We start from the raw sequence: 18,345 nt of genomic DNA, 5'->3' as shown, positions 1-18,345 counted from the left end.
GGGCTGCAGATATGGGGTTAAATCAAGTGCCTGCATCTGATAAAGATACTCAAACAATAATGCTATATAAATAGGCACGAACTATGATAATCATCGTCAAGAGGGCAGCTTTTTGAAGTCGTTTTGCTGTGGCATTGTAAAAGCTTGATTAGTCAGCATTATGGGCTAAGAATAGTCAGTTTCATTGATTTAAATGAACAGTAGATATTAACTAATTAAAATCCAGTGCTTATCGAATCCATTGTTCTTCATAGTACAGATAATAGAATAGAACCCCGGGCGGTTTCCATATAAGCAGCTAGTTTCAAACAGTCAGCAAAGGCCATCGCAGCTACCATGGGAACGCTATCATTGAGCAATGTGAGTAATGCGAACTGAACCCAACTGTTTGGTTGGGGATGCTTGACAATTCATGTGAACTTTGGAATTCCGCAGTACGAGGATGTGAGCATTGAGACGCCCTGGGGTGAGCTCAGCGGTCGCTGGTACGGCAATCGCTCGGAGCGTCCCATTCTGGCCATTCACGGCTGGATGGACAATCTGGGCAGCTTTGATAGGCTGATACCCTTGCTGCCGGACTATCTGGGCGTGCTCTGCATCGATCTGGCCGGGCACGGGTGCTCCTCTTCACTGCCGCCTGGCGTGCATTACAGCGCGGACGATTGGATCCTGACCATTGGACGGGTGATGAAGGCGTACAAGTGGCAGAAAGTATCGCTGATGGGCCACTCGCTTGGCGGCATACTGAGCTTTATTTTCACGGCCCTGGGGCCGCACAGGGTGGACCTGCTGATCACACTGGACGTACTTGTGTCCCCATTGGAATCTGCTGAGAGCATCAAAATGATGGCCAACTTCATGGAAAGGCATCTCGTGGAGGAGGAGCGTGCTGCCCTGGCTGGGTTGAGGGAACCGTCCACCTACTCACTGTCTCAGCTGCGCCATATGCTTAGTAAGGGGAGCAACAATTCGGTGCCGCCGGAGCTTACTCATCACTTGATGTACCGCACTGTGGCCAAGTCCAAGCTGTATCCAGATAAGTTCTACTTTACCAGGGATGGGCGTACTAAGTTCTATTCCCTCCTGCCGATGAATCCAGGGCTGGCAGCCGAGCTGGCACGCTGCATCAAGGACACGCCCTACCTCGTCATTAAGGGCTCCAAGTCGTCCTTCATCGGGCCAGCCTGCGATGAGTCTATTTCCATCCTGAAGAGTCAGAATCCGCACTTTGAAATCTACGAACTGCCTGGTGCTCACCATGTGCATCTCACCTGTCCAGACCTTTGCGCCAAGCACATAGTTCCCTTCCTGAGACGCCATCGGCCGCCCAAGGTGGAGGGCTGGTCGCTGGCTTACGGAGATGCCGCCCTCAGCGCCCGGGAGCACCGCGAGGCGCAGGAGAGATTCTTTGCAAGGAGCCAGAATCGACAGCATAAGCTGTAAGAGGACGCAAGGGAAATGGCCAATCGGCAACTGCGAAAAGCGGCGATAATATGGATGATGCTAAGAGAGCACTGGGGAGTACATAAAGATGCACAAGTATGCAAGGAAACATGAACTTAAATATATAAAATACCTGATCAAGATGCCAAGCTTTTCACTTAGTTTCGCTGTACAGAGGAGCTCTACAATTTGTTGGCTTTTCTATTGGTGGGTATGTGTGTAAGTGTGTGTGTGTGTGTGTGTAAGTGTTGCAGCAAGTTTAAGCTGCTAAGCGCCTTAGAACAATTAGCCAAGTCAGCTTTGAATGGCAACGCTTTGACTTGCCAAAGTTCAACATGAAACAAGAAATGGCTGACAGCCGGCTTAACACATAAGCCCGAAGATATGAAATTTTCGAATTTTCCGAAGGCTGACAGGATAGACATTGAACAATTAACCACATAGACTTGCAGGCACTTAAATAACACGAAATGTAATCAATTGCAGGCTGATGAGCATTTGAGAAGAATCATTTCATTGTTGGCGTGACAACAAAAGCGTTGCCTACTTTTCGGCGGCAGCGGCAAATATTAATTTCTCGCAGCCGCAAAACATTTTCGTTGCCTACTTTTAGGTGGCGCATAGTAACGTGGAACGAAAGCAGAGAGAGGCGCGTGCCTTATTTAATTTAAGCAATTGCGGTAATACACTGTAAAATGTGTTTAAATTAGGCTGCATTCGAGTTGGCTAATTTGTATAACAAATGAAGAGTTTTATAGGTATGAATAGTTGAACAGTTCAAGTCAAAGGATTGCTTAAATAACAAGTAGAAATACTTTAAAGGTAATTTAGTCAAGTTAACATCAAACACTCAATATGTAGCTTTAAGTGATAGGGTATTTACCATTCGCATCGTCAATACGCTTCATTTCCTCGCTGGTGTCCTTGGCACATCTGCTGTGCCTGTGTGTGGCAGCGTCTGGCGCGGCAGCAGCTGCCTCAATGGCTGAATTTCAAATAAGTATTTGCTTTCGCAGCGCATAATTTTCTTGTCATACATTTTGATTGCTGATATTAATATTTATGCTTAAAGTTCCGCCGTAATTGCACGGAAAATTCAATCAATTAACAGACAAATTTCTCGCATATTTTGCGTACGTTGATTAAACAACAACAATATGAAAACACTATCGATTTTACAATTTGCCAGCGTCTCTCTCTCTCTCTCTCTCTTACTCTTCCTCTCCTGCTCCCTCACTTACTCACCCACTCTCATCGCCGCAGGAGGTCGTCGTGTGTGCCTAGCTGAAGCCATAAACGCTTAGGCATGGCATGGCATATGCCCAGATTTTTAATTTAAGGGCCCGCAGCAAGCAAACCTGACAGCTTTTATGACGAGCAGCGTTTTCGTCTACATTTCGCCGAAATTCACGCAGCATTCTTTTAGGTGCGCGTGTATTATATTAAGTTTGCCAAAAAAGGAAATTGAAAATTTGGGGCTCAATTTGCTAAGCGACTAAACGACAGCCAATCAGGCTTAAATCGAAAGTTCAATAGACTTGGGCTGGATTTGGCTGCCAGTGAAAGACATTTTCAGGAAGAGAAAGGATCTATAAACAGCAGGAGTGCAAGAGAAGGAGAGGGGGAGAGGAAGTATCTGAGTAGAAAGCTTATTAACCGCACCTAACTCTACACCTATATTATCCGAGAGGGAGAGTTTACGTGTATATATAGACAAGCTAAGAGCTCTTTCTGGTCTCTGAATTCTAGATTTAATTTTTGCAAGTTCTCTTTAGCTCACCATTGCAAATCTATGATGAACGATCTATAAAGAGTGAGAGAGATAGAGAGTTCTATAGATCTACTGTTTATAGAAATTCGAGAGAGAGAGAGAGAGAGAGAGAGAGAGAGTAAGAGAAATAGAGTGTTCCATAAGCAAATCTCATTTCATTGATTCCACAACCATATCAACTCTTTAAAGAGATTCAATTAAGCCTAGGCAAATAGCATTAGATTTTAGCTCTCTCACACACACATGCACACTCGCTCGCACGCACGCATCGATGCCTTGCAATGAAATGGAAAAAAAACCCTTAAGCCAAATGAATTATGCATGTTAAGGCCATCACATTGAGCAGCAGCAGCGATAGCTGGCCGCTTAATAAACTGCAACTGGAGCCGCTGCTGCTTAAAATTCTAGTTGTGCAGCTCTCGACGCAGCAATAAATCTGAAATTGCACTCAATTGCTGCAGAGCATGCAACGCAGTTGCAGTTGCAGTCAGCGTCGCTGCCTACGTCGACGTCGACGCAGACGTTTGTTTAAAACGTGCGCGCAATTTTCGCAATTTTCTAATAGCCGCTAACGCATTGAGCCAGAGTCGGAAACAGTTGGGCGTGCAGCGCTACTATATTGAGGCTCGGTTATTAAAAAATGGAGAGAAAAACTGGTAAAGGAAAGGGAAAACAAGCCGAAAAACATTTCACGTACGTTACGTTTGCCGAGCTGCATATGGAGGGGGTTTTTGTTTTGCAACTTGGCCGGAAGTGCTTTGGACGCCATTTTGCGGTCAGCTTTTATGGCCAGTATGCAGTGCAATTGAGAGTGCAATGCCGGCCACAAACTGTACGCCGAGCTCCTTGAATGCCCTTTATCAGCTACGTGCCCATTTAACCCATCACGCGCTTTAACATCCATCTCCGACCAAAACGAGAGAGAGATATACAAAAAATGGCAAAATAACGCGCCTATGCTAGAAAATTGCCAATAAATTGTTGCTAAGCAGCGACTGCGACTGCTGCTGCGACTGTGGCAGAGGCAGAGGCAGCGGCTGCGGCTACGGCAGCGCTCCTGGCCATGGGCTTAGGCAACAGCTTTGGCTGCGTCACGGCTTCGCCTGGCCGTCTGCTTGCTGACGCAGCAGCCATTTGCCATTTGCATTTTCTCGCCATCCATCGACCCACATTCCGGGCCGGCCATTAAGTCCTGCTACAATTTACTTGTGATTGACATGTTTATAAGGGTCGCACAGCAGGACCTTTGCGGCGCTGGCCGTGAGTCCTTTTTCCGTTTCCCTTTTCTAAGGGGATTGCTGTTCCGTTGACGCTGTTGCCATAACAAGTGAAGCCTACAAACTGGTCTTCGATGCCAGCGCCATAAATCTTTGATATTTGCACTGTCCAGAGCATACTAAATATCCTTTTGCATTTGCAAGTGCTTTATAGAGACAGCAGCGGCCAGACTTCGAATTCCACGAATCCCATACGCACACACAATTAAAAGTTCCCACGTTTGCGGCCGCATGAATAAAACAACAAGGGTGAAATGCCAGATGAGTGGAGCTCATACAGACGATTGCATATGCTAACCATCCAGGAGAATGAATGAATGGAAGATTGAGATTGAGAGTTTTGGTATGGGTAGATGTGAGGAAATGGGAAATGGGATTTTACTGAAGCATATATATAAGAGAGAAGCAATAAAAGTAGTAGTAGTAATAGTAGTAGTAGTAGTAGTAGTATTAGTATTAGTAGTAGTAGTAGTAGTAGTAGTAGTAGTAGTAGTATTAGTAGTAGTAGTAGTAGTAGTAATAGTAGTAGTATTAGTAGTAGTAGTAGTAGTAGTAGTAGTATTAGTAGTATTAATAGTAGAAATAGTAGTAGTAGTAGTAGTAGTAATAGTAGTAGTATTAGTAGTAGTAGTAGTAGTAGTAGTAATAGTAGTAGTAGTAGTAGTAGTAATAGTAGTAGTAATAATAGTATTAATAGTAGAAATAGTAGTAGTAGTAGTAGTAATAGTAGTAGTAATAATAGTATTAATAGTAGAAATAGTAGTAGTAGTAATAGTAGTAGTAATAATAGTATTAATAGTAGAAATAGTAGTAGTAGTAGTAGTAATAGTAGTAGTAATAATAGTATTAATAGTAGAAATAGTAGCAGTAATAGTAGTAGCAGTAGTCTAAGTGTCTTGGGATATTTTCTATAATGCTAACAAAAATTATGTTTATATGAGATGATTATAAAACATATAATTATATAAATAAAGGGTTTTGGTTGACTTCCCTTTAAAATGCTTTCAGCAGATCTTCTCAGTGCCTTTTCTAAGCCAGCTTCATAGCTAATCTATCCTCCTCAAGTAAAGTTCAGCAACTGCACACACTTCGATAACAACTGCAGCAGACAAAACGCATGTTTTGCTTTTAATTTAGCAGACAGCGAAGAAACCTCAGCTTCGACTCACCTGCGAACAGGTTTTTATGTGCAGGCAGACAATAAAAATAAAAGCAAAACACTGAGAAAAGAAAAAGGGCAATCGCAGCAGCAACTATCCAATTGATATGCAAGCGAGGGGCAAGTGAAAAACAGCTGAGCCGACACGCAACGCCCTCGGGCCAACAGTCAGCAGCCAGACAACGTCCAACAAATCGCTTGCAACTCAAACTCAAACTCAAACCGGGTTGCAAAGCGCGCGGCGCAGGCGCCAAGCAACCTACGAAGCGACGAAGCGAACTTTCAGTTGAGCGCGCGAGCTGTTGGCCGGCGCACGCAGACGACTCCAGCGAGCGAGAGAGATCTGTTACGGGTACGACTGTGGGCGCGGGGGCACGGGCTTTATTACGGGTTTACCGTCCAGCGACGGAGCAAGTGCAATTTTGAAAGTCAATAACTCGAACTGTGCCGCAAAAAGCGCTGAACTGGAATTTAATGTCAAATTACAATTTGAGTGCCGCATAAAAAGTCCAAAAGCCAAGGCAAAATCTAAATAATTAATTACACCAAAATTGTAATGAAGCCAAAAGCCAAAAGCCGAAAAAAAACCAAACCAAACAGAACAAAAAACATTTGTCAGCTGTTAAAACAAATTTTTTGGTCGAAATGCTAATGGGTTTCGTGTTGCTGTTGTTGCTGTTGTTGTTGCTGCTGCTGCTGCCAGTTGAACTTTTCAATTAATTTAACAGCTCGAACAGAGACGTCGCTCATTTTCGCTTGGCCCGCATAGATCTTATCGCCGTATCATAAAAGCAAAGTAAAAGAGTTCTTAAGAAAGTTACAGAAAAGCGCCACAAAACGGTTTCTCATTTGTTTTTTTTTTTTGGTTTGTTTGTTTTTTTTTTCTCTCCTGTCTATTTTAGTAGCATATTTAACTTGCCGCAAGGCCTGAAAACCGCCTGCTAAGGTGTGCCCCAAACAAAAGCGGGGCATTAAATGCCCAGCAGGGCCTACCTAACTGCGTCTCTCACTGTCCCTCTCTCTGCCCCTCTCTGTCTGTCTGTCTGGCTCTTTCTAAATTACTTCTTTATTTTTGAGTATTTTGTTTTTTTCTTTATAAATTTTTGCCGCGTTGCTACTTTTTGCCCCTGCAAAATTATTCAATTTGAATCTGACATTTGAAACTTGAAATTCATGTTGCTGCTGGAAGTTGATGTCGAAGTTGTTGCCTCCGCTGCCTTCGCTGCTGCTGCTGCTGCTGCTGCAATTTTCGTCGTCGTTGTTGTTGTTAATTGTAATTCGATGCGGAAGAAGCAGCGAACCATAACCGCTAGTCGGCTCAAAAGTCTTGACAATTATATTGCTGGCAACAGGTTGGCAACTGGTGCAAATTGCCCACGGGCCGCATTGAACATTCTTGGCCATAAAACGGAGCAAGTTTTAGACTCACTTAACGCATAACTGTAAGATAGACAACGAGCTGGCCAAACAGAAAACAGGATTTCTGCACAAGTGAAAGATTATGGGAGTGTAGATGTGTGTCTCTGTGTGTGTGTGTGTGCTGTGAGTGTGTGCCACGCCTCTTATCAGTCAGCAACAAATTAAGCCAAAACTGCAGCTGCCGTTCGGCCTGGCATAGAAAAAGTTTAGCGGCCTGCCCGTTGACTACAATTTGTGTCAAGTAATTTTCAAAAAAAAAAAAAAAAAAGAAGAGAAAAACGCAAATGGCAATGCTTTAAACAAGAGTGCGCGAGATAAGCAGATACCCTGTAAGAGTAGTGAAGTGAGAGAAACGAGAGGTAAAATGAATCAAATTTGGTTTCAGTTGAGCAGAACGAGAGTATTAGGTATATACCCTAACTACATATATATGCATGTGGAATCAGGAGGTATATATATGGCTGAAATACTGCTTAAAGATAGCTCGCCTTTCAAGTCAAGCATATGCAGATTCCTTAGCCAACCTCAGCTCAAGTCAACTGAAATTCTTGCGGCGGCATTTAAAAATGTGCAGGGTATGTGGAAAATTGGTATTTTCCATTAGTGGCAAGCAAAAGAAAACAAAAACAACTGGCTAGCAGGCAAAACGGGCAGCCCAGGCAAAACGGGCAGCCCAGGCATCGCTTAAGCTAACATGAAAATAGTGAAAATCATGTGTGCAGTTCCAGTCTTCAGTCTGCGACTTGTCAAACGTGTTCCACAACGGCAACGGCATTGGAAATGCATTGTGCAGCAGCAGCAGCAGCAGCAGCCGCAACAGTTGCTGCAACAGCAACAACAACAACAGCACTAACTGTGACTCGTATTAATTTTCAACAACAACAATAATAAGCCGAAGCAGAAAAGGCCGCCCCAATGAAAAACAAATAGTCATACGTACAAGTTTTTGCCTCTTTGTGTTGTTTCTGAATTTTTGTTGTTCTTTATTTATTTGAACGGACGCGTCGGCCCGTTAATAGAAATGACGTTTTCTGAAAGCTGAAAGCCCTCACAATTAAAGAGTTCTTTACGGCCGACTCATGGAGGAGGACGTCTTGAATGCGCTGCAGATGCGCTGCGCTTATCTGTGCGGCGGCTACGATCGGGACAGGCGAATCATATTCATTGTGAATGCATTCAATGATCAACAATTGTGGAATCGCCGCTGCCTGCAACTGACGCTCGACTATCTCAAGCGTTCGCTCAGGTGAGTCTGCCCCGCTCAGGTGAAACTAGAAACAGGCCGCTCAAAGCTAATCGCACTAATTAGCATAGACCAAGTATGCAAATGGCCCGCAGATGATTTAGGCCTCATATCAAACTCTTTTCATTAGTTCTCTGCACTGGGCGCTCCACGCCCCGATATGCTAATCCCATTTTAAGAACTTCTTAGCTTTTTGTGGTTTGATCAAAGCGAATGACCTGCCGCAGGCTGACTGGGGAGATACGTCAAAGATAGATCACCCTAAAATATCTAAATTTGTATCTCAGCTGTTGGAGTGAGTCGCTTGGAGAAACTTTTGGAGTCACAATAAAAACAAGATATCAAATTAAATATGAGCTGAGATATTGATGTGATCAATCAACTGGCATTAGGCCCAGAGCTTCAGCTCCAGCTTAAGTTAATCAACAGCTAAACGAGATTTCTATGAATAGTTTGTTAACTTATCTACACGCCCTTCTCTCCCTCTCCCTCTCTCACTATCTCTCTCTGTTTCTTTCTCGCTCTAGCGCTTCGGTCTTGCAGAATGGGGTGAGCGTCGTTGTCAACGCCCAGGAGATCAGCTCGCGCATATCCAGGCAGCACGTGCGCCAGATTTATGCGCTCTTTGGCGGCGACATCAGCGTCGATGTTTATCTAGTCAGAGCGGAGGGCTTCTGGGAGAAGCACGTGGAGCCTTGCGCCAAGTCGCAGACCAAAGGCGAGGTAAGCCACCCATACCCATGCAAATGCAAATGAGGCGCACAATAAAATCGTGTCTGTCTGCCCCACAGCCCCTGGTGCTGTCGAAGGCACGGCTGGCCAAGTTCATAGAGCTGCACCAATTGCCCGAGGAGCTGGGCGGCACGCTGCAATTCAATTATGATCTATGGCTGCAGCAGCGCAAGGTAAGCGCCAGACCAACACTAATCGACTGTCAGCTAACCAGCGCCCTCTCTCTCTCCCACTGTAGTCCGTGGACGAGTTCAGCAAGACCCACGCGCAAACTCTGGCCGGCATGGAGCAGCTGTTGGCGCTGCTGAAGTCGCTGCGGCCAGCGGAAGCGGATGTCGAGCTTAAGAAGTGCGCTCAGCTGCATACGCACGTGCAGCGCAGCATTGAGTCGGCGATTGAGATGGGTAAGCGAAGAGGCCTTTAGCGGTGGCAGCAGAAGTCGCGGCAAGTTCGTTGCCTGAGTCTTTCGTTTTGCGTGGTGAGCGAAACAATTTACATAATTTCAATAAGCAGCGTCGCCGCCGACGACAACGACAAACGAAACGAAACGAGTTAACAGACAGCAAAATGTGACAAGTAATTCACAACAACAGGAACAACAATAACAACAGCAACAACAACTACGTGCATAAGTCGTGTGCGTGTTTCAATTAGAAATGAAAATGTTTGGCAAACTTGTTTTGTGGCTTTGTGGGTTGAGTTTTTATTACACTGATTAACATTGAAATTGATTTCTGTGCTCTTGAAATTGTGCGTGATCTAGAAAGAGGTTTTGGCTTTAGTTTTTTGGCCATTTGACATATAACCAAATTAAAGCTTCAGCCAAGGCATAATTATAATTTTATGCATTTTAAATGCGCCGTTTGTAGATTTTCTCAGTTCCCACTGCCTAAACTCGAAAAGTTTCTTAAAAAAGTGAAAACTTAGAAAATCCAGATAAATTGTTTTGAATAGTTTTCCATTGTTTCAGTTCTAAGTTTTCGGTTTTTAGTTTTATAAGCCTCTTTTACTCTTTCACACGACGATAGAAGAGATTTTACTCAAGCTATTGTAAGTGTTGGAAATTAGAAAATATAATCCCAAAAATTATCATAAATATGTTAAGTAAGAGTGGGAGTAGGAGAGAATGAATGGTAACATTATATACGAAAGTTGTAGAAGAACAGCTATGGATAGCTTTTGCTAGGGTAACTAATACTAGCAGCTCGTAGGGGCAATGCCTGCGGAATAGCTCAAGCATGAAATGTTTAGTTGCTATCACTTTGTATACAAATTGGTTTTATATTAGTTAACGCTTGGAATACGTCAACAGCATGTGTTGAGCAAGAATCAGGTTATATCTTCTTTGACTTGCTGAGTGTGAATATTGAATATTGATTGCCACGAAGTTAGTTGAGATTTCTGTTGTATTTATTTATTGGCATCAAGTCTCTTGTCTTTTGTCTTTTGTGTATTAATTAATCTAAAATATTTTAAACAAATTCCTAAGAATTTTTTATAATGTCATCAATATATCTTCTTGAAGTTACGAGCCATCTCTCTTATTCTGCTGGAATGCTGAATCTAAATTGTATATTGATATAAAGATCATTTAAGGTTTAGTAATATTTATTGTCATTATGTTTTTAGATTGGTTGCTTTTGTGTCACATTTATATATCTAGATTTTACTACCTGAGCTCAGCTACTCTCTCATTCATTGCTTAAACAATTTCAAATTTCCTTATATTTTGTAGTTTATTTTTAATTAGGGAAAGCTTGCAGTATATATTTTTTAACAATTAAACTTCATTCGACATTCGAAAATTTTACATATTAAAAAAACTAATTTTGCTTCATGCTCCATTTAATTTGTTTCTATAATGGTAGTTTGACCCATGCGATAACTCTATATTAGACATGTTTATATTGTATATGTAAATATCTGCATTTCAATGGAATTCCACCTGGCTAACTGCAAACACTTCCGATGCAGCCATTTCACACCTCTGCGCTCCGCATTGGGTTGCTTTGTTGTGCTGTGTCTGCGACGAGTGCTGAACAAATGGAGAATACCGCAGAAACCACTGAACCACTCGATGCTCATGTCATTGTGGTGCTGTTAGCGTGTGGCGCGTGTGTGGGTGACGGCAACTCGTATGTATCGTGACCCTTCACTTAGGCAGCTATGATTTGATTGTGTTTAGCTTTGCCTTGCTTTTGTTTTTGCTTTTGTCAGAGCTGCGTTGATGCGCAACGAAACTGCCACGCAGACAATCTGAGCGCAGCTTTTCACTTTTTTTTTTACATGAGACATAGGCAAATAGAAATGCTGTGTTAACTAGGCAAACAAACGCACGGCTAATAAACAGATTTTCATTGAAACTTGAACCCTTTTGCCCATTTCACTTTTTGCCGCAGGTAACGCGATCTTGGCGCGCTTTAACGAAGTTTACGAGACGCAAACGGCAACGCCACATGCCGCACCTGCTGCTGCCAGCTCAAACACAACGACAACAACAACAACAGCAGCAACATCGTCAACTGCAACTGGCAGTGGTCAGTGCCCTGCTAAGCCGCTGCTGCCGCCCGACCTGAGCTGCGAGCGAGCCCGCATCGAGCTGCGGCTGAATGAGATCGAGAAGAAGCAGACGGCCATACGCACCGCTTGGCTGGAGCTGCTGCGGGCGCTGCGTGAGGCACGCGAGCTCTGCACCCTGGCCGAGGGCGTGGCCTTTGTCACCAACTGGATTCTGAACCAGGCCGAGCAGCTGCTCAGCCGGCAGCGCAGCGTCGGCAGCGATGTGCGCGCCTCCGAAACGCTGCGTGCGGCGCACGATCAACTGGAGCTGGAGTGCCGCGACACCTACGGCTGCTATGCAGAGCTGCTTTACAAGATCGAGCAGTTTGCCAAGGAGCGCGACGCCGCCCTGTGCCAGGATCTGCTCTCGCAGCGCGACTTCATGCAGTTTGTGTGCCGCTCCTTTGCCGAGCGCCTGGAACGACGGCGCAAGGTGCTGATGACGGCGCTGCGCTTCCATCGACTGCTAGAGCAGTTCGAGGAGCAGCTGCTCATAGCCAACCAGGCAGCCGATGCCGAGCCCAGTGAGTTGAGTGCCCCACAAGCGGAGGCCATGCTCATGCAGCTCAAGACCAGCCAACAGCTCTTGGGTAAGTCTCGCAGCAGAGCCGATCTCTGTGCCGCCGCTTTATGTGCAATCGTAACTATTTAATGGCCAACAGATTCCCAGTGAAAGTCTCTAAATTGTCGCGCTTGATGTAAATGAGTGGCTGTTACAGATATTCCAGCAGACATATAGATTGACGTAGCTAAAGATTACACCTAAGCGTGAAACATCAAACCAAAACAGTTTAGATGTCCCTTTAAAGTTTTGTCAATGGAAATTTGACTTGAAAAACTGTGATATCTTGAGATTGTCATTCACTTGATAATATTTAGCTTGACATAGTTTCAACAGAGATATCACTCATATGACCCACATCGATAAGGCAGCGCATAACAAATGAGCATGACCAAATATTCTATACATACTTAGAAGACCTCAAATTGGCTTCACACGACTATTTATAAAAATATAAAAAAAATTAAATAAATAAATCATTAAAAATAAATAAATAATAACAAAAAAAAAATAATAATAATAATAAAAAAAAAAAAAATAAATAAATGAAAATACAAAAATATAAATATAAATATAAAAAAATAAAATAAATACATAGAAATAAACAGTTAGAAAGGAAGAAATTTTAAGAAAGTTTTGATAACAAACCAAAAAATAAAAAAATAAAATAAAATAAATGAAAATAATAAATAAACAAGAAATAATTAATAAACAAAAAACAAGAAATTTAAAAAAGTTTTTTTATATAATTTTTATGAATTTTTCTTTTCTATTTGTTCGAATCGGCTCGATAACTTTTCCCCTATTTAATACAAGCAAAAAGGCAAATCTTTCCTTTACTTTATATTATAGTTAGGGTCATGCAATCCATGTTAGCTAAGCACTTGAACTTGTAGAACTTAGCAAGCTCTTCATATTAGAATCTCTTATCTTACCTCAGCTCCATCAATGCTTATCAACAGAGCAAAGTCTATTCACACCTAAATAAGTTTCATTGTGTTGGTTGCATTTACAACCAGCGGTTGCAACCGTTTGATTCCAACATTGATCACAATTTCCCCACTCACACACACACACCAACACACACATACATACACAGGCAACATCGAACGCGAACTTGTGCGCGAGGGCGAAAAGCTGAGCGACATGTTGGCCATGCCAGTGAAAGACGCCTTGGGCCGTGACCTCCAGCTGGACTACAGCAACGACATTGCCCAGCTGCGTCGACAGATCGAAGCGAGCCGCGAGCGCCGGCAGCTGTGCGGGCAGAGGCTGGCGCTGCAGCGGCTCACCTTGGAGCAGGTGACCCACATTCACGGCTACGAGCAGGAGGTGCGCTGCGCTCTCCAGTGGCTAAACGAGCTGTACGCGGTGCTGCTGCGCTGTCACTCCCATGTTGGCTGCAACATACACGAGATTCAGCTGCAGAAGGACGAGCTGCAGGGGTTCGAGGAAACCGGCCGGGTGAGTTTTCAGCCAACATTGCGAGAGAGAGACAGAGATAGAAGAGAGAGAGAGATCAGTTTTTGTGTGCGAATTTTTGCCGTCTTCCATTTCCCTTGCAGAGCATTTTCAACTACGGCTGCCAGCTGCTTGAGGCCGCGCAGACGCTGCGCCTCTGCTGCAAGCTGGAGCAGCCGGAGCCGGAGCAGTTTCAGCTGCAGCTGCAGCGCACCTGGCACAGTCTGCAGTCCATTGCCCAGGAGCAGATGACCCGGCTGCGTGTCTCTGCGGTCTTCCATCGCAGCGTGGAGGCCTACTACAGGCAGCTGCGCGACCTGCGCCCCCTGCTCACCCAGGAGCTGGCCTCCCAGCTGCAGCAGCAGCGCCAGCAGCACAACCGCAGCAGCAGCGGCATTAGCAGCGATGCCGAAGCCTCGCCAGAGCTCTCGCCAGCCGACGGCCTTGGCGCACGCCTGCAGCGCCACCTGTTGGCGAGAGAGCAGCTGCTGGTTGAGGTGGGTCGCATGGTGCGGCTGGGCCGGCTGCTCAAGAAGCGGCTGAAGGAGCCCTTTGTGCTGGATGCGCTCACGGGCAAAAGGTGAGTGAGATGCCATGTTACCACTAACACATTCCAGCTGAGGCGTCAGCGTGAGTGCACAGCGAGAGCGAGCGAAAGAGAGAGAGAGAGAGAGAGAGAGTGAGGAGAAACCACTCAGAGGCAAAAACCACTCAAATATCTGACTAATAATTTCTTCAGATAAAACCAAAATAAAAGCTGACAAAACTAAAACAAATCAACTCGACGAAAAGTGCCGCCAACTAAATCGAGAATTCGGGCCCCAACAGTCTATTTCGGTGCGTGATCCAGCGCAGAGCGTCTGATGCTCGACGGGAAGCGTCTTTGTCATAGTCGTCGGGAACACTCATAAATACATACACACGAGGCGAGGCAACTTGTCAAGCTGTCAAGTGAATGAAGCAGCCGGCAATCGCGCCATACGTACAGTATATATAGACTGTGGATATCTTTAGCTGGAAAACAGAAAACGGAAAACAGAAACGAGTAAACGTGTGCGTGTGTGCGTGTGCGTGTGCGTGTGCCAACAAGTGGGTCAAAGTGGAACTTTCCTTTTGTCGTGTGCTTAACATAAAAGTGCCTGCATAATTACATACACCAATTACTGATTACGGATCGACCCTTGTCTGGTGGGTGATCCTGCATAGTCGAGCACTTGCCGCAATTGACATTTGGCCGACTGGCTCGGAGCCAAACGCGTGTTCGGCTATTGCGTCAAACTACTTAATTGTGGGAGGCGCCAAGCGGCGGAAGCAGAAACTGAATCTGAAATGTTTGCCAGATTTCGGAATATCTTTGGCAAGTCCAAAGCCGACGAAGTGCCTACAATTGTCGTGGACGAGGCACCCGCCGAGGAATCGCCTGGCGCGCCCTTGGCCAGCGAGGAGGAGGACCTCAGCAATGGCCTTGAGCAGCCGCTGAGTGCTTCCACGCAGGAGCTGTCGCAGCTGCTGGATGCCATTAATCTAAGCAGCCAGCTGCCGGACATGAGCAGCGACGATACGGAGCAGGATGAGCCAAAGGACGGCGACGGCGACGACGAGGAAGATGACGATGAGACGGCAAGCACTTCAAGTGTTAAGACCAAGATAGCCAAGGCGTCCATAGAGCGCGACATCATTGTGGAGGACGCCTTAGAAGAGGAGGAAGAGGAGCCAGATGGCCCGCCAGAGCAGCCTGGCCAGAACAGCCTCGACAGGATTAAGGCGCTCATACGCAACGACAGCGAAACATATCCGCACAGCGACTACACGGACACCGATGAGCCCTCGCCCCTGCACTCGCGCACCGCCTCAGTGGACTCGACAGCCGAGCAGCCGCAGCAGCAGCAGTTGAGTAAACCCAATTTGTTTTCATGTGATTACAGCGTTGTGCCGGATGAGCTGCCGCTGGACAGCAGTCCGAGTCCGATGCACGACAGCGGACGCAACAGCAGCACGGGCAGCGGCGAGTCCATTCAGGCGGAAACACCAGCCACGTTGACTGTGACGCCGACGGGCAGCAATGACCTGGCCTGTGCCGCCATCTCGCACAAGTTGAGCGCAATTGCCGAGGTGGCCGAGTCCTTGGATGCGGTCATACGAGACTGCAGCGGCGCCGAGCTGGACCTGTCCACCAATGCCACCCACAAGAAGCTGGGCATGGCCAGCGAGGTAAGTGACCCAGGGGCTGAGCTGGGTGGCAGTTGCTGTCGCTTATGTTTGTTTTGGGGGCTCTTTCATTCGGTTTCCATTCGCTGCATGCAGGACTGGCAGTCGCGTTCGACGGAAGATGAGTCCTTTGCCACGGCCTCCGAGGGCAATTTTACGCCCAATTCGCATTCGTCTTCCTTTCAAACGGCCTCGGGCCGCACCAGCTCCTACATTGGCTCCGCCAAGAACTCCTTTGACGAGGCGGACGACTCGACGCTGAGCAACTTTGAAATACCCGAGCTGCCGCAGTCCCCAGTGAACATGTCCTTCGAGAGCTCCGAGTTGAGCTACTTCTCTGCACAGCAGCCTCTCAAAGCGGAGGATCAGGATAGCGTGGTGGGCGTGGCCGAGCTGCACAGCCAAAGCGTAACGCCCACGCCCGAAGAAGAGCAACAGCTGCAGCTGAAGCTGCTGGCCCAGCCCATCGAATCGGACAGCGAATTAGAGGCCTACGGCCTGGACGCGGCCCACATCAGCACCGAGCTCCTGCCCAGCGTCTCCACGGCCGTCACGCCGGAGGTGAGTGCCCAGTGCGCTGCCACGGCTGACAATGCGCAGCAGACGACGCCGCCAGCAGCGTGGCGCCGCAGCAAATACTACGAGAATATAACGAAGCAAACGATCAAGGGATTTCTCTGAGAGAGTCGCCCGCGCCTCCGGCGCCTCCTCGAGAGCCCCCCACTAGAACCCGCCTAATTAATATGCGCCATTTGCCTTTGCTCCGCTTTCTTCTTCTTTGTTGTTTGTTTGTTTTATTTCATTTCTTCTTTTTCTTTCTTGCCAAAAACGAATTTGCTGGCATTTTATTTAATTTTATGTCTAATTTTAAGTTCGCCTCTAATTTAGTTATTTTAGCGCATGAGCTAAACGAATGTCTTTGTGTTTATTGCTTTTTAGTTGTATTTATTTAAATTATGAAATTAGCCTAATTAATTCGTTTGTTTTGCTTGCGACAATTAGAGAATTCCAAAATAATTTAAACTCTATTTCTAATTTATTTAAAAGCACACAAATTATATATAAATTTAATTTTACTTTTTAGCTATTAATGAATTTTTATACATTTATTAAACACACTTTTTTAGTCACAAATAAGTCAGAGAATATAGCTGAATTGACAAATGAACAAATATACATTTCCATATAGTAATGCATTTTAGCCGTAATTTATTGTTGCATAACTTTTGGCTGCAGCTGTAAAAGCCAAAGCTTAACCCTTGGGCAGTCGAGCGGTTCAATGAGCACCCACAACACTTGCCTAATTTGAATTGCCTCGACCTGGTCTGCTCATAAATATTTATCAAATGCTTTTTAAGTGATTTTAATTGATGTGTGAGAGCTGTCACACTCACACATACACATATGCATATGTGTATGCATTTCAGCTACTTAAATGTCTCATTAATCTCAATAAAAACAAGTAAGAAAGCTCTAGTCGAGACTGCTCGACTACGAGATCCCCTGAACCCTTGGAGCAATAGATATTTCAATAATTTTTCGCGTCTTTCAGCTTACACAAGAAACACGCACACACACACACACAGGCATACATACACACACACGCATACATACACAAGCGCATACACACACACATACACATACACACACACATACACAAACACATACACACACATACACAAACACATACACACACAAGCACCCACGCATAAACACGCATGGGCTGCAGTGTGCGCTTACTATGAGAACTTAATTGTTTAATAACTTTTTTTATGGACGTACGATCTTCATGAAACTTTCAGATTATGATTATAACATGGATATGCATGTAATTGCCAAAGCACAAGTCTCTAGTATTTGAAATACGCTTTTTACAAAAGTGAGGGTGAGGGGGTGAATTTAAGGGTGGGGGGTAAATTTTAACAAAAACCGAAATTGTATAAATTGCATGTAAGCATACATTAAAAATTTGGAGACTCTAGCAATAAAGGTGTAGAAGATATAATTTTATAACTGGTTTTCGATAAGGTTTTTTATCGATAAAAAAAGATCGGGATGAGTTATCGAATTTTAATGATAAACTTGATATGCGCGCTGTAATTACGGACATTCTAAAAAAAATTTGAAGTCTCTAGCTCTTATATCTTCTGAAATCGACGCGTTCATACATACGGACAGACGGACAGACAGACGGACAGGGCCAAATCAACTCAGCTCGTCACCCTGATCAAGAATATATATACTTTGTGGGGTCTGCCACGCCTCCTTCTCCCTGTTACATACATTTCAACAAAACCATTATACCCTGATTTCCCATTGAAAATGGGTTCAGGGTATAAAAAATAAACATTATAAATAATATATACACAAAAGGGAGGGGTGACCCTTCTCTGCAAATGCGAGTTTTAGTTCAGAGTTCTTATGAACTGCCCCTCCCCTCCCTTGCTCAACTATGTACAGCAGTCAAGCGCCATGCAGCAATCAAATCAAATTGCTCGCTGCTCGGAGCTG

General features: G+C 45.0%; 2 protein-coding genes across 5 annotated transcripts; both read left to right on the top strand.

Moving 5' to 3' along the window:
* Positions 1 to 99: 99 nt before the first annotated feature.
* On the top strand, positions 100 to 1,584 carry LOC108614515 (putative serine hydrolase). Its single transcript, XM_018008673.2, has 2 exons — positions 100 to 360; positions 436 to 1,584. Exons 1-2 carry the CDS (start codon positions 337 to 339, stop codon positions 1,441 to 1,443), a joined length of 1,032 nt encoding a protein of 343 aa, XP_017864162.1. The 5' UTR covers positions 100 to 336; the 3' UTR covers positions 1,444 to 1,584.
* A 4,358-nt stretch (positions 1,585 to 5,942) lies between these two features.
* On the top strand, positions 5,943 to 16,925 carry LOC108612298 (SEC14 domain and spectrin repeat-containing protein 1-B). Of its 4 annotated transcripts, none has more exons than XM_089466498.1 (10): positions 5,943 to 6,002; positions 8,089 to 8,315; positions 8,840 to 9,035; positions 9,104 to 9,217; positions 9,283 to 9,448; positions 11,444 to 12,193; positions 13,265 to 13,629; positions 13,731 to 14,206; positions 15,552 to 15,837; positions 15,931 to 16,925. In XM_089466498.1, exons 2-10 carry the CDS (start codon positions 8,149 to 8,151, stop codon positions 16,513 to 16,515), a joined length of 3,105 nt encoding a protein of 1,034 aa, XP_089322624.1. In that variant the 5' UTR covers positions 5,943 to 6,002; positions 8,089 to 8,148; the 3' UTR covers positions 16,516 to 16,925. The 4 variants fall into 4 exon arrangements, with proteins under 4 accessions (XP_089322624.1, XP_089322625.1, XP_089322622.1 ...); XM_089466499.1 differs by having other exon boundaries at positions 14,967 to 15,837; XM_089466496.1 differs by having other exon boundaries at positions 15,552 to 16,925.
* Positions 16,926 to 18,345: the final 1,420 nt, after the last annotated feature.

The sequence above is a fragment of the Drosophila arizonae genome, chromosome 4, assembly GCF_054131065.1.
Source record: "Drosophila arizonae isolate 15081-1271.41 chromosome 4, UAZ_ARI_1.0, whole genome shotgun sequence".
Classification (NCBI taxonomy): Eukaryota; Metazoa; Arthropoda; class Insecta; order Diptera; family Drosophilidae; genus Drosophila; species Drosophila arizonae.
This window is presented reverse-complemented; position numbering and strand designations above follow the sequence as displayed.

Coding starts and splice junctions, on each gene's coding strand:
- LOC108614515 (XM_018008673.2), top strand. CDS start 337: ATGGGAACGCTATCATTGAGCAAT. Junction 361..435: donor GAACGCTATCATTGAGCAAT/GTGAGTAATGCG, acceptor GGAATTCCGCAG/TACGAGGATGTGAGCATTGA.
- LOC108612298 (XM_089466499.1), top strand. CDS start 8,149: ATGGAGGAGGACGTCTTGAATGCGCTGCAGATGCGCTGCGCTTATCTG. Junction 9,218..9,282: donor TATGGCTGCAGCAGCGCAAG/GTAAGCGCCAGA, acceptor CTCCCACTGTAG/TCCGTGGACGAGTTCAGCAA. Junction 12,194..13,264: donor GACCAGCCAACAGCTCTTGG/GTAAGTCTCGCA, acceptor ATACATACACAG/GCAACATCGAACGCGAACTT.